Source organism: Bombina bombina, chromosome 6 (assembly GCF_027579735.1).
Source record: "Bombina bombina isolate aBomBom1 chromosome 6, aBomBom1.pri, whole genome shotgun sequence".
Taxonomy (NCBI): Eukaryota; Metazoa; Chordata; class Amphibia; order Anura; family Bombinatoridae; genus Bombina; species Bombina bombina.
Window position 1 is genome coordinate 1,070,500,381 of NC_069504.1, and position 16,001 is coordinate 1,070,516,381.

The 16,001-nt window shown below is 41.7% G+C and overlaps 1 protein-coding gene across 1 annotated transcript in view; it reads left to right on the forward strand.

Moving 5' to 3' along the window:
• LOC128664194 (aldo-keto reductase family 1 member B1) overlaps positions 1–16,001 on the forward strand; it is a 273,590-nt gene that overhangs the window by 125,380 nt on the left and 132,209 nt on the right. The window contains exons 6-7 of the mRNA XM_053718958.1: positions 15,397–15,503; positions 15,877–15,958. Of these exons, the coding sequence (XP_053574933.1) occupies positions 15,397–15,503; positions 15,877–15,958 (189 nt within the window). The remainder of the gene's footprint in view (positions 1–15,396; positions 15,504–15,876; positions 15,959–16,001) is intronic.

Below are 16,001 nucleotides of genomic sequence, written 5' to 3' on the forward strand. Positions count from 1 at the left end.
GTCTCTCACAGGGTACCTGCTTTCGCAGACCCTCTTGGGTGATTGTGACAACAGCTGCCAGCCTTCTGGGATGGGGAGCAGTCTGGGGCTCTCTAAAGGCTCAGGCAACATGGACTCTGTTGGAGTCTATTCTACCCATAAACATTCTGGAGCTGAGAGCAATCTTCAATGCTCTTCTGACCTGGCCTCAGTGTGTTCCGTTTTGAAGACAAAATTCAAAAGTTAGTAATCCTTTAATTTTATCCAAGCGGGGATTTTCGAAAACGGTCATTGAGACCATGATTCAGGCTCGTAAACCTGTGACTAGAGAGATTTAGCATAAGATATGGTGTAAATATCTATTGGTGTGAATCAAAGGGCTATTCTTGGAGTAGAGTTATAATTCCTAGAATCCTGTCCTTTCTTCAAGAAGGTTTGGAGAAGGGTTTATCGGCAAGTTCCCTAAAGGGTCAAATATTTGCCTTGTCTATTTTGTTACATAAGCGTCTGGCGGATGTCCCAGACGTGCAATTGTTTTGTCAGGCCTGTGTTCAAAGCTGTTACTCCTCCCTGGAGTCTTAATTTAGTTCTTCAAGGGGCTCCGTTTGAGCCTATGCATTCTTAAGATATTAAGTTGTTATTTTGGAAAGTTTTGTTTCTTGTTGCTATTTCATCTGCTCGTAGAGTGTCAGAGCTCTCGGCTTTACAGTATGAGTCTCCTTACGTTATTTTTCATTCGGAAAAGGTAGTTTTGCGTACTAAGTTAGGGTTTCTCCCTAAAGTAATTTCAGACCGGAACATTAATCAGGAGATTGTTGTTCCTTCCTTGTGTCCTAATCCTTCTCAAAAGGAACAGCTTTTGCACAATCTGGATGTGGTGTGTGCATTAAAGTTCTATTTATAGGCAACTAAGGATTTTCGTCAGTCTTCTGCTCTGTTTGTGGTTTTCTCTGGGAAACGTAAGGGGCAGAAAGCTACGGCTACTTTGCTTTCTTTGTGGCTGAAGAGTATTATTCGCTTTGCCTATGAAACTGCTGGACGGCAGCCTCCTGAGAGAATTATGGCTCATTCTTCGAAGGCTGTTTCCTCTTCTTGGGCATTCAAAATGAAGCTTTTGTGGAACAGATTTGCAAGGCTGCAACTTGGTCCTCTCTTCACACTTTTTCAAAATTCTATAAATTTGACACTTTTTTGCCTCGGCTGAGGCCTCTTTTGGGAGAAAGGTTCTTCAAGCAGTGGGGTGCCTTCAGTTTAGGTTCCCTGTCTTGTCCCTCCCTTATCTGTGTTCTCTAGCTTGGGTATTGATTCCCAATAGTAATTAGAAGATCCGTGGACTCATCGTGTCATTAGAAAGAGAACAAAATTTATGGTTACCTGATAAATTTCTTTCTTGACACGATGAGTCCACGGCCCGCCCTGTTCTTTAGGCAGGTTGTTGGTATGTTATAAACTTCAGACACCTCTGCACCTGGTTGCTTCCTTTCTCTCTTTTGCTTTGGTCGAATGATAGAGGTTAGAGGGAAGGGAGGTGATATTTAACAGCTTTGCTGTGGTGCTCTTTGCTGCCTCCTGCTGGGCACGAGTGATATTCCCAATAGTAATTAGAAGACCCGTGGACTCATCGTGTCAAAGGAAATTTATCAGGTAAGCATACATTTTGTTTTTTCAGATCCTCAGAGAGTTCTTTGCCATGAGGTGCCATGTTGAACTTCCAGTGACCAGTATGAGAGTGAGAGCGATAACACCAAATTTAACACACCTGCTCCCCATTGACACCTGAGACTTAACACTAACAAGTCACATGACACCGGAGAGGGAAAATTGCTAATTGGGCCCAATTTGGACATTTCCACTTAGGGGTGTACTCACTTTTGTTGCCAACGGTTTAGACATTAATGGCTGTGTGTTTTGAGTTATTTTGAGGGGACAGCAAATTTACACTGTTATACTGGCTGTACACTCACTACTTGTGAAAATGTGAGGGGTGTAATTTTATATATGATCTTAAAATATTCTGTGTTTCTTCTCAAACAGGGGCTACCAAGTTTTACGACATATCATTGTACAGAATGAAGTGAGACATATTTACTGTATTCACAAATGTAAACCTTTTTTTTTTTCCCCCAAAATAAAAATATATTTAAAAAAAAACCACAAAAAACCCCATTGTAACCATGAAAGTTTGATTTTTAACTTTTTTGTGTTCCTTTTAATGTGTCCCTAAATGCCTTATTACTAATGATGATAATAATAATCATACAAATGGTTACCAACTCATAAGAGATTAAACTTAAAAGGGCATTAGGCCCATTTTTTTTTTCTTTCAATATTCCGATAGAACATACATTTTTAAGTAACTTCCCAATTTACTTCTGCTATCAGATTTATTTCATTCCAAGAGAACGAAGCAAATTAGACTGTAGAAGAAAACTGAAAAGTTGTATAAAATTGCATCTGAATCATGAAAATTTTTACTTCTGACATTACTGTTACTTTAAAGGGACAGTAAAGTAATAATTAGACATCCATGATTTAGACAGAACATACAATTTTAAACTTTGCATTTTACTTATATTTCATTGCTTCTTTCTCTTGTTATCCTTTGTTGAAAAGTTTATCTAGGAAAGCTCAGGAGCAGCAAAGAACCTACGTTCTTGATGTTGATTGGTGGCTGCATATATATAGTGATTGTCATTGGCTCACCCATTTGTTCAGTGAGAAACCAGTAGTGCATTGCTGCTCCTCTAACAAATGATACCAAGAGAATGAAGCACATTTGATAATAGAAGTAAACTGGAAAGTTGTTTAAAATGGTATGTTCTACCTACAGGTAATTCATTAAATAAATGTTGGTTTTCATGTCACTTTAAGTTAATACTTAAACAAATCAAATGATATTTATCAAAATGTAATGGGTTTTGTCAAATTCTCCAGGAATAATGTAAATCTACAATTTCACAAAGTAAATTTTCTTTTATAAGGCACAACGAGTCCATGAATTCATCCTTTACTTGTGGGATATTATCCTCCTGCTAACAGGAAGTGGCAAAGAGCACCACAGCAGAGCTATCTATTTAGCTCCACCCCCAGTCATTCTCTTTGCCTACTCTAAGTACTAGGAAGGGTAAAGTGAAAGGTGATAAAATTTTAGTTTTTATTTTCTTCAAGCAAGAATTTTTTTATTTTAAATGGTACCGGTGTGTACTATTTACTCTCAGGCAGCAGATGGATGAAGACTTCTGCCTGGAGGCTGATGATCTTAGCATTTGTCACTAAGATCCAGAGCAGTTTCCACAGAATGGCTGAGGAGTATAAAAAACTTCAGTGTGAGGAACGTTTTCATGCTATATAGCAGTGAGGTATGTGCAGTCAATTTTTCTGGAGAGACTGTGGTATTTCAGAATGGCTGACAGTAGCCCCATGAGGGTAAGGGTAAGCAGTAATCCTAAAAGAAGAGGGGTATTACTAGGCTTGCATATAAAGGGCTCATAGAAAATGGTTGGAACTGAGTTTGTATGTTTGTGGGCAAACGTTTGACCTGGGAGTACTAATAACTTTTTTGGCAGTGAAGTTTTTTATACTTTATTAGAGGGTACACTTAGCTTCTGTTTTGGGTTTGAGAACCCACATGGCTAGTTTCAGACCGCTCTGGTGCGGTTCCTTTGGGCTGCAAAACATTGAGTGAGGTGGGCGGAGCCTATTTCCACACCTCAGTTGCGCACTTGTATTTGCAGAGCAAGCAGCAAGCTTCAACTCCGGTGGGCCCTTGTGGAAGTGTTGGGCCAAATCAAAGCTTTAACCCCTTTTTTCCAATCCCTGAGGCGTCACAGCAGGGCTGTGGCGAGGTGCAGGGGGTGTTTTTTCCTGATTAGGCCTTATTAATTATCCGTTTTTTCACTATAAAGGGTTAAGTGTTCCTTTCCATGTGGGGCCAACTTAGTTGCATATTTTGAGTATTCATGCAAAAATTGAAACAATTTGACTATTTTTAAGCTGTTTTACAGAACGTGTATGCTTTTTTTTTTCTCTCTTAAAGGCGCAGTACCGTTTTTAAGATTATTTTTTTCACTAAAATTAAAGGGTTTTTCTCTTGTAAGGTGTATCCAGTCCACGGATCATCCATTACTGATCCCACAGCAGAGCTGTTATATAGCTCCTCCCCTAACTGCCATATCAAGTCATTCTCTTGCAACTCTCAACAAAGATGGAGGTAGTAAGAGGAGAGTGGTAAAATATAGTTAGTTTTTTCTTCAATCAAAAGTTTGTTATATTCAAATAGTACCGGAGTTGTACTATTTTATCTCAGGCAGTATTTAGAAGAATCTGCCTGCGTTTTCTATGATCTTAGCAGCTTGTAACTAAGATCCACTGCTGTTCTCACATATGTCTGAGGAGTGAGGTAACTTCAGAGGGAGAATGGCGTGCAGGTTATCCTGCTATTGAGGTATGTGCAGTTTTAAGTTTTTCTAGGGACTAGAAAATGCTGCTGGTACCTGATTAATGTAAGTTAAGCCTAAGAACAGTGATTTAATAGCGACTTGTATCAGGCTTACTACCAGAGATATATACTCTGTTAATATGGCAATATAAAACGTTTGCTGGCATGTTTAATCGTTTTTATATATGCTTTGGTGATCAAACTTATTGGGGCCTAGTTTTTTCCACATGGCTGGCTTGATTTTTGCCTAGAAACAGTTTCCTGAGGCTTTCCACTGTTGTAGTATGAGTGGGAGGGGCCTATTTTAGCGCTTTTTTGCGCAGTTAAAATTACAGCCAGAGACATTCAGCTTCCCTCGGCAGTCCCCTGCATGCTATAGGACATCTCTGAAGGGCTCTAAAGGCTTCAAAAGTCGTTTATTGAGGAAGGTAGGGCCACAGTTGAGCTGTGGCAGTTGTTGTGACTGTTTAAAAAACGTTTATTTCGTTTTTTTGATCCGTTTTTTTGCATTAAGGGGTTAATCATCCATTTGCAAGTGGGTGCAATGCTCTGCTAACTTATTACATACACTGTAAAAATTTAGTTTGATTTACTGCCTTTTTTCACTGTTTTTCAAATTTTGAATTTGTTTCTCTTAAAGGCACAGTACCGTTTTTTATATTTGCTTGTTAACTTGATTTAAAGTGTTTTCCAAGCTTGCTAGTCTCATTGCTAGTCTGTACAAACATGTCTGACATAGAGGAAACTCCTTGTTCATTATGTTTAAAAGCCATGGTGGAACCCCATATGAGACTGTGTACTAAATGTATTGATTTCACTTTAAACAATAAAGATCAGCTTTTGTCTTTAAAAAATTTATCACCAGAGGATTCTGGCGAGGGGGAAGTTATGCCGACTAACTCTCCCCGCGTGTCAGACCCTTTGACTCCCGCTCAAGGGACTCCCGCTCAAATGGCGCCAAGTACATCTAGGGCGCCCATAGCGATTACTTTACAAGACATGGCGGCAGTCATGGATAATACACTGTCAGCGGTATTAGCCAGACTACCTGAATTTAGAGGAAAGCGTGATAGCTCTGGTGTTAGGTGTAATACAGAGCATACAGACGCTTTAAGAGCCATGTCTGATACTGCCTCACAATATGCAGAAGCTGAAGAAGGAGAGCTTCAGTCTGTGGGGGATATCTCTGAGTCAGGGAAACCTGATTCTGATATTTCTACTTTTAAATTTAAGCTTGAGAACCTCCGTGTTTTGCTTAGGGAGGTTTTAGCTGCTCTGAATGACTGACACAATTGCAGTGCCAGAGAAATTGTGTAGACTGGATAAATACTTTGCAGTGCCGGTGTGTACTGAGGTTTTTCCAATACCTAAAAGGTTTACAGAAATTAATAGAGTGGGATAGACCCGGTGTGCCGTTCCCCCCCCCCCTATTTTTAGCATGACGGTCCCTTAGGTGGAGGGAGCAGTTTCTACTTTAGCAAAGCGTACTACTATCCCTGTCGAGGACAGTTGTGCTTTTTCAGATCCTATGGATAAAAAATTAGAGGGTACCTTAAGAAAATGTTTATTCAACAAGGTTTTATCCTGCAGCCCCTTGCATGCATTGCTCCTGTCACTGCTGCTGTGACGTTCTGGTTAGAGTCTCTGGAAGAGGCTTTACAGACAACGACTCCATTGGAGGACATACTTAACAAGCTTAGAGTACTTAAGCTAGCTAATTCTTTTGTTTCTGATGCCAAGAATTCTGGATTTGCCATCCAGGCGCGTAGGGCGCTATGGCTTAAATCTTGGTCAGCTGACGTGACCTCAAAGTCTAAACTACTTAACATTACCTTCAAGGGGCAGACCCTATTCGGGCCTGGGTTGAAGGAAATTATTGCTGACATTACTGGAGGTAAGGGTCATGCCCTTCCTCAGGACAGGTCCAAATCAAGGGCCAAACAGTCTAATTTTCGTGCCTTTCGAAACTTCAAGGCAAATGCAGCATCAACTTCCTCTGCTACAAAACAAGAGGGAACTTTTGCTCAGTCCAAGACGGCCTGGAACCTAACCAGTCCTGGAACAAAGGCAAGCAGGCCAAAAAGCCTGCTGCTGCCTCTAAGATAGCATGAAGGAATGGCCCCCTATCCGGTAACGGATCTAGTAGGGGGGCAGACTTTCTCTCTTCGCCCAGGCGTGGGCAAGAGATGTTCAGGATCCCTGGGCGCTGGAGATTATATCTCAGGGGTATCTTCTGGACTTCAAGGCTTCTCCTCCACAAGGGAGATTTCACCTGTCACGATTATCTGTCAACCAGATAAAGAAAGAGGCATTCTTACACTGTGTGCAAGACCTAGTTATGGGAGTGATCCATCCAGTTCCAAAGGAGGAACAGGGACAGGGATTTTACTCAAATCTGTTTGTGGTTCCCAAAAAAGAGGGAACCTTCAGACCAATCTTGGATCTAAAGATCTTAAACAAATTCCTCAGAGTTCCATCATTCAAAATGGAAACTATTCGGACTATCCTACCTATGATCCAGGAGGGTCAATATATGACTACGGTGGATCTAAAGGATGCTTACCTTCATATTCAGATGCACAAAGATCATCATCGGTTCTTAAGGTTTGCCTTTCTGGACAGGCATTACCAGTTTGTGGCTCTTCCCTTCGGGTTAGCAGCAGCCCCAAGAATTTTTACAAAGGTTCTGGCGGTTCGACAGCGGGGCATAGCAGTGGCCCCTTATCTAGACGACATCCTGATACAGGCGTCAAATTTCAAAATTGCCAAGTCCCATACGGGCATAGTTCTGGCATTTCTGAGGTCGCACAGGTGGAAAGTGAACAAGGAGAAGAGTTTTCTGTCCCCACTCACAAGAGTCTCCTTCCTAGGGACTCTGATAGATTCTGTAAAGATGAAAATTTACCGGACGGAGTCCAGGTTATCAAAACTTCTAAATTCTTGCCGTGTTCTCCATTCTATTCCGCGCCCTTCGATGGCTCAATGCATGGAGGTAATCGGCTTAATGGTAGCGGCAATGGACATAGTTCCGTTTGCGCGCCTTCATCTCAGACCGCTGCAATTATGCATGCTCAGTCGGTGGAATAAGGATTACACAGATTTGTCCCCTTTACTAAATCTGGATCAAGAGACCAGAGATTCTCTTCTCTGGTGGCTATCTCGGGTCCATCTGTCCAAAGGTATGATCTTTCGCAGGCCAGATTGGACAATTGTAACAACAGATGCCAGCCTTCTAGGTTGGGGTGCAGTCTGGAACTCCCTGAAGGCTCAGGGGTTGTGGACTCAGGAGGAGAAACTCCTCCCAATAAATATTCTGGAATTGAGGGCAATATTCAATGCTCTTCAGGCTTGGCCTCCGTTAACAACCCTGAGGTTCATCAGATTTCAGTTGGACAACATCACGACTGTGGCTTACATCAACCATCAAGGGGGAACAAGGAGTTCCTTAGCGATGTTAGAAGTCTCCAAAATAATTCGCTGGGCAGAGAAACACTCTTGCCACCTATCAGCGATCCATATCCCAGGTGTAGAGAACTGGGAGGTGGATTTTCTAAAGTCGTCAGACTTTTCATCCGGGGGAGTGGAAACTCCATCCGGAGGTGTTTGCTCAATTGATTCATCGTTGGGGCAAACCAGAACTGGATCTCATGGCAACTCGCCAGAACGCGAAGCTTCCTTATTACGGATCCAGGTCCAGGGACCCGGAAGCGACGCTGATAGTTGCTCCAGCAGCGCCTTGGTTTTTCAACCTGGCTTACGTGTTTCCACCGTTTCCTCTGCTCCCTCGACTGATTGCCAGAATCAAGCAGGAGAGAGCATCTGTGATTTTTATAGCGCCTGCGTGGCCACGCAGGACCTGGTATGCAGACCTAGTGGACATGTCATCTTTTCCACCTTGGACTCTGCCTTTGAGACGAGACCTTCTACTTCAAGGTCCTTTCCATCATCCAAATCTAATTTCTCTGAGACTGACTGCATTCAGATTGAACGCTTGATTTTATCAATGCGTGGCTTTTCAGAGTCTGTCATTGATACCTTAATACAGGCACGAAAGCCTGTTACCAGGAAAATCTACCACAAGATATGGCGTAAATATCTTTATTGGTGTGAATCCAAGAGTTACTCATGGAGTAAGGTTAAGATTCCCAGGATATTATCTTTTCTCCAAGATAGTTTGGAGAAAGGATTATCAGCTAGTTCTTTGAAGGAACAGATCTCTGCACTGTCTATTCTTTTGCACAAGCGTCTGGCGGATTTTCCAGACGTTCAGGCGTTTTGTTAGGCGTTGGTTAGAATCAAGCCTGTGTTTAAACCTGTTGCTCCCCCATGGAGCTTAAATTTGGTTCTTAAAGTTCTTCAAGGGGTTCCGTTTGAACCTCTTCATTCCATAGATATCAAGTTTTTATCTTTGAAAGTTCTTTTTTTGATGGCTATTTCCTCAGCTCGTAGAGTCTCCGTTATCTGCTTTACAATGTGATTCTCCTTATCTGATCTTCCATGCAGATAAGGTAGTTCTGCGTACAAAACCTGGGTTTTTGCCTAAGGTGGTATCTACTAAGAATATCAATCAAGAGATTGTTGTTCCATCATTGTGTCCTAATCCTCCTTCAAAGAAGGAACATCTTTTACATAATCTGGACGTGGTTCGTGCTTTAAAGTTTTACTTACAAGCTACTAAAGATTTTCGTCAAACATCTGCTTTGTTTGTTGTTTACTCTAGACAGAGAAGAGGTCAAAAGGCTTCGGCAACCTCTCTTTCTTTTTGGCTAAGAAGCATAATCCGCTTAGCCTATGAGACTGCTGGACAGCAGCCTCCTGAAAGGATTACAGCTCATTCTACTAGAGCTGTGGCTTCCACTTGGGCCTTTAAAAATGAGGCTTCTGTTGAACAGATTTGCAAGGCGGCGACTTGGTCTTCGCTTCATACTTTTTCAAAATTCTACAAATTTGATACTTTTGCTTCTTTGGAGGCTATTTTTGGGGGACAGGTTTTACAGGCAGTGGTGCCTTCCGTTTAAGTACCTGCCTTGTCCCTCCCTTCATCCGTGTACTTTAGCTTTGGTATTGGTATCCCACAAGTAATGGATGATCCGTGGACTGGATACACCTTACAAGAGAAAACACAATTTATGCTTACCTGATAAATTTATTCTCTTGTGGTGTATCCAGTCCACAGCTCGCCCTGTCATTTTAAGGCAGGTCAAAATTTTATATTAAACTACAGTCACCACTGCAACCTATGGTTTCTCCTTTCTCGGCTTGTTTCGGTCGAATGACTGGATATGGCAGTTAGGGGAGGAGCTATATAACAGCTCTGCTGTGGGTTTCCTCTTGCAACTTCCTGTTGGGAAGGAGAATATCCCACAAGTAATGGATGAATCCGTGGACTGGATACACCACAAGAGAAATACATTTATCAGGTAAGCATAAATTGTGTTTTTTTTTTTCAAGCCTGTTTGTGTTATTACTAGCCTGTTTAACATGTCTGACATTGAGGAAAGCCAATGTTCAATGTGTTTAGAAGCCATTGTGGAACCCCCACTTAAAATGTGTCCCTCATGCACTGAAAGGGCAATTAATTGCAAATAACATTTTAGCTAATAAAAGTATGTTGCAGGATGATTCTCAGTCAGAAGGGAATCAGGTTATGCCATCTAATTCTCCCCAAGTGTCACAACCATTAACGCCCGCACAAGAGACGCCAAGTACTTCTAGTGCGTCTAATTCCTTCACCCTGCAAGATGTGGCCACAGTTATGAATTCTACCCTCACAGAGGTATTATCTAAGCTGCCTGGGTTGCAGGGGAAGCGCAGTAGGTCCGGTGTAAGAGTAAATGCTGAGCCCTCTGACGCTTTATTAGCCATCTCCGATGTACCATCACAATGTTCTGAGTTGGGGGTGAGGGATTTGCTGTCTGAGGGAGAGATTTCTGATTCAGGAAAGATGTTCCCTCAGACAGATTCAGATATAACGGCTTTTAAATTTAAGCTAGAGCACCTCCGCCTGTTGCTCAGGGAGGTTTTAGCGACTCTGGATGATTGTGACCTTATTGTAGTTCCACCAGAGAAATTGTGTAAAATGGATAGATATCTAGAGGTTCCTACTTAAACTAATGTTTTTCCGGTCCCTAAGGGGATTTCAGACATTGTTACAAAGGAGTGGGATAGACCAGGTATTCCCTTTTCTCCCCCTCCTACCTTTAAGAAAATGTTTCCCATATCAGATACAATTAGGGATTCGTGGCAGACGGTCCCTAAGGTTGAGGGAGCTATTTCTAACCTGGCTAAGCGTACAACTATACCTATTGAGGACAGTTGTGCTTTCAAAGATCCTATGGATAAAAAAATTAGGGGGCCTTCTAAAGAAAATATTTATTCATCAGGGTTTTCTTCTGCAACCTATAGCGTGCATTGTTCCTGTAACTACTGCAGCTGCGTTTCGGTTCGAGGCTCTAGAGGAGGCTCTTCAGGTTGAGACCCCATTAGATGATATTCTGGATAGAATTAGGGCGCTTAAGCTAGCTAATTCTTTCATTACAGATGCCGCTTTTCAACTGGCTAAATTAGCGGCAAAGAATTCGGGTTTTGCCATTCTAGCGCGTAGAGCGTTATGGCTTAAGTCCTGGTCTGCTGATGTGTCATCAAAATCTAAGCTTTTAGCCATCCCTATAGTCATGACCCTATTCGGGCCTGAACTGAAAGAGATCATTGCAGACATCACTGGAGGAAAAGTCCATGCCCTTCCTCAGGATAAGACAAATAAGATGAGGACCAAACAAAATAATTTTCGTTCCTTTCGAAACTTCAAAGGTGGTCCCTCTACCTCTTCCCCTGCCACAAAGCAGGAGGGGAGTTTTGCTCAATCCAAGTCAGTCTGGAGACCTAACCAAACTTGGAACAAGGGTAAACAGGCCAAGAAGCCCGCTGCTGCCACCAAGACAGCTTAGGCTTGGGCAAGAAACGTTCAGGACTCCTGGGCTTTAGAAATCGTGACCCAGGGGTATCTTCTAGATTTCAAAGATTCTCCTCCAAGGGGGAGATTCCATCTTTCTCGATTGTCTGTAAACCAGACAAAAAGTAGAAGACCTATATACCATGGGAGCAATATGTCCAGTTCCAAAATCAGAACAGGGGCAGGGGTTTTTCTCCAATCTGTTTGTGGTTCCCAAAAAAGAGGGAACCTTCAGACCAATTTTAGATCTCAAGATCCTAAACAAATTCCTCAGTCCCATCCTTCAAGATGAAGACCATTCGGACTATTTTACCAATGATCCAGGAGGGTCAATATATGACCACCGTGGATTTAAAGGATGCGTATCTGCACATCCCTATCCACAAAGATCATCGCCAGTTCCTCAGGTTCGCCTTTCTGGACAAGCATTACCAGTTTGTGGCTCTTCCCTTCGGGTTGGCCACAGCTCCCAGAATTTTCACAAAGGTGCTAGGGTCCCTTCTGGCGGTTCTAAGGCCGCGGGGCATAACAGTGGCGCCTTATCTAGACTATATCTTAATTCAGGCGTCCACTTACCAACTAGCCAAATCTCACACTGACATTGTGTTGGCTTTTCTAAGATCTCACGGGTGGAAGGTGAACGTAAAATAGAGTTCACTTATTCCCCTCACAAGAGTTCCATTCCTGGAAACTCTGATAGATCCGGTAGACATGAGAATTTTTCTGACGAAGGTCAGGAAATCAAAGATTTTAACCACCTGCCGAGCTCTTCATTCCATTCCTCAGCCGTCCATGGCTCAGTGTATGGAGGTAATCAGACTAATGGTAGCGGCAATGGACATAGTTCTGTTTGCTCGCTTGCATCTCAGACGACTGCAACTATGCATGCTAAATCAGTGGAATGGGGATTATGCAAATTTATCTCCTCAGATAAATCTGGATCAGGAGACCAGAGACTCTCTTCTTTGGTGGTTGTCACAGGATCATCTGTCCCAGGCAATGTGTTTCCGCAGGCCAGCATGGGTCATAGTGACGACGGACGCCAGCCTTTTTGGTTGGGGTGCAGTCTGGAATGCCCTGAAAGCACAAGGTATGTGGACTCAGGAGGAGGCTCTCCTCCCGATAAATATTCTAGAACTGAGAGCGATATTCAATGCGCTTCAGGCGTGGCCTCAGCTGGCGTTGGCCAGATTCATAATATTCCAGTCGCACAATATCACGACTGTAGCATATATCAATCATCAGGGGGAACAAAGAGTTCTCTAGCGATGATAGAGGTTTCTAAAATAATTAGATGGGCAAAGGCTCACTCTTGCCATCTATCAGCAATCTATATCCCAGGAGTGGAGAACTGGGAAGCGGATATTCTAAGTCGTCAGACATTTCATCCGGGGGAGTGGGGAACTTCATCCGGAGGTGTTTGCACAATTGATTCATCAATGGGGCATACCAGAATTGGATCTGATGGCATCTCGTCAGAATACCAAACTTCCTTGTTACGGGTCTAGATCAAGGGATCCTCAAGCATTACTGATAGATGCTCTAGCAGTACCTTGGTCGTTCAACCTTGGTCGTTCAACCTGGCTTATGTGTTTCCACCATTTCCTCTCCTTCCTCGTCTGATCGCCAGAATCAAACAGGAGAGAGCTTCGGTGATTTGGATAGCACCTGCGTGGCCACGCAGGACTTAGTATGCAGATCTGGTGGACATGTCATCTCTACCACCGTGGACTCTGCCACTGAGACAGGACCTTCTCGTTCAAACTCCGTTGCAGCATCCAAATCTAGTTTCTCTGCGGCTGACTGCCTGGAGATTGAATGCTTGATTCTATCTAAGCGGGGATTCTCTGAGTCGGTCATAGATACCTTGATTCAGGCTCGAAAGCCTGTCACTAGGAAAATGTATCATAAGATATGGCGTGAATATCTTTATTGGTGCGAATCCAAAGGCTACTCATGGAGTAAGATAAGGATTCCTAGGATTTTGTCCTTTCTCCAAGAAGGATTGGAGAAGGGGTTATCAGCTAGTTCCTTAAAGGGACAAATATCTTCTTTGTCAATTTTACTGCACAAGCATCTGGCAGATGTTCCAGACGTTCAGTCGTTCTGTCAGCCTTTAGTTAGAATCAAACCTGTGTTTAAATCTGTTGCTCCGCCATGGAGTTTGAATTTAGTTCTTTAAGGGGTTCCGTTTGAACCTATGCATTCCATAGATATTAAGCTTCTATCTTGGAAAGTTCTGTTTTTAGTTGCTGTCTCTTCGGCTCGAAGAGTTTCTGAACTATCTGCATTGCAATGTGATTTGCCTTATCTTGTTTTCCATTCTGATAAGGTGGTTCTGCGTACCAAACCTGGATTCCTTCCTAAGGTTATTACTAATAAGAATATTAATCAAGAAATTGTTGTTCCTTCCCTGTGTCCTAATTCTTCCTCTAAGAAGGAGCGTCTGTTGCACAACTTGGATGTGGTTCGTGCTTTGAAGTTTTACTTGCAAGCAACCAAAGATTTCCGTCAAACATCTTCTCTGTTTGTTGTCTATTCTGGAAAGCGTAGAGGTAAAAAAGCTACGGCTACCTCTTTCTTTTTGGCTGAAAAGCATCATCCGTTTGGCATACGAGACTGCTGGACAGCAGCCTCCTGAAAGAATTACAGCTCACTCTACTAGAGCGGTGGCTTCCACATGGGCTTTTAAAAATGATGCTTCTGCTGAACAGATTTGTAAGACTGCGACTTGGTCCTTGCTTCATATCTTTTACAAATTTTACAAATTTGATGCTTTTGCTTCTTCGGAGGCTATTTTTGGGAGTTCTTTAAACAGTGGTGTCTTCTGTTTAGGCATCTGTATTGTCCTTCCTGTTCATCTGTGTCCTATAGCTTTGGTATTGTATCCCACAAGTAAAGGATGAATCCGTGGACTCGTCGTACCTTATAGAAGAAAAGTAAATTTATGCTTACCTGATAAATTGATTTCTTCTATGGTACGACAAGTCCACGGCCCGCCCTGTCATTTTAAGACAGATTATATTTTTTTGATTCAAAACTTCAGTCACCTCTGCACCTTTTAGTTTCTCCTTTTTCTTCCTATACCTTTGGTTGAATGACTGGGGGGTGGAGCTAAGGGAGGAGCTATATAGACAGCTCTGCTATGGTGCTCTTTGCCACTTCCTGTTAGCAGGAGGATAATATCCCACATGTAAAGGATGAATCCATGGACTCGTCGTACCATAGAAGAAATTAAATTATCAGGTAAGCATGAATTTACTTTTTAATTTTTTTTCATAAATCATTTGTCATGAGAAAATGTTTTTGTTTTGTCTGATATTTGTTAAAAGGATCATTCAGAATTTAACACAAATCCACGATTCAGTGCATATGTTAAACAACTTTCCAATTTACTTATTGTCAAATTTGCTTCATTCTCTTTGTATCTTTTGTTGAGGAAGCAAGTCCAGTACTGGGAGCTAGCTGAACATATCTGGTGAACCAATGACAAGAAGCATGTATGCACAGCCACCAATCAGCAGCTAGTTTAGTAGTGCATTGCTGCTCCTGAGCTAATTTGGTATGCTTTTCAACAATGGATACCAAGAGGACAAAGTAAAATTCGATAACAGAAGTAAATTCGAAAGTTGTTTAATTTTTTTTTTTTTTTTTATAAGTAATGCTACTACTACAAGCCAGCATCCGCACATATTACTGTTTTTATTTATAGTTGGGGTCAGGACTCGTCAAGAAGAAAAGTGAAGCTTACATACTTCTTGTTCGACACCAGAATTAATCAAATGACAATGACATGGTTAATTCTTAATTGAATAGTGTAAATTTGAACATTCAAAAGCTTTTCTTGACTGAAGAAAAGAATGTAATAGTGCCCATTTTAACACACAAACCAACTTTATTTTTTTTTTTGCAAGCATTAAGTTTCATAACTTTTCAATAACGGGCCAACTGTTTATAATTTTTTTGGGGAAAATTTGATGAATTTATAATTTCTGTGTTAACAACTAAATAAATGTGTTCATTGCAGATTGAATGCCACCCTTATCTGACTCAGAAGAAGCTAGTAGATTACTGCCAATCTAAAGGAATTGTGATCACTGCATACAGCCCTCTGGGTTCCCCAGACCGTCCTTGGTGAGAAAGAAACTGTTTAAATATTACTGTTACTGATTAGAATATATTGTATGGCCTGATAAGCCAGTCAGCAATTTGTCCCCTCATTGCAAGTGTAACTAATTGACTTCTTGCAAGTAAATGTGTTTATAAAACCTATTACCACTGTAATTCATTGTTTTAGAATAAAACAGCATCACTTTTGTGTATCACTGGCAGCTTTCCTTTAGGGAGCACGTTGCAGCTTTATAAAGGAAGGGACCTGACACCTGTTAAGGATAGGCACTGTGTTCGTTTTTGTTTTTTTAATATTAAATCAAATTTAGGAAGAAACATAAACGTTTGCAGCTTAATGGACATAAATTTTCTTTAATATTTTATATCTGGATTTTAGGGCCAAACCAGAAGATCCATCTCTTCTCGACGATCCAAAAATTAAAGTGATAGCTGTAAAGCACAAGAAAACTTCAGCCCAGGTATAGGAGATGATTATGCGAGTTGTTTGAAATACCGAATCTT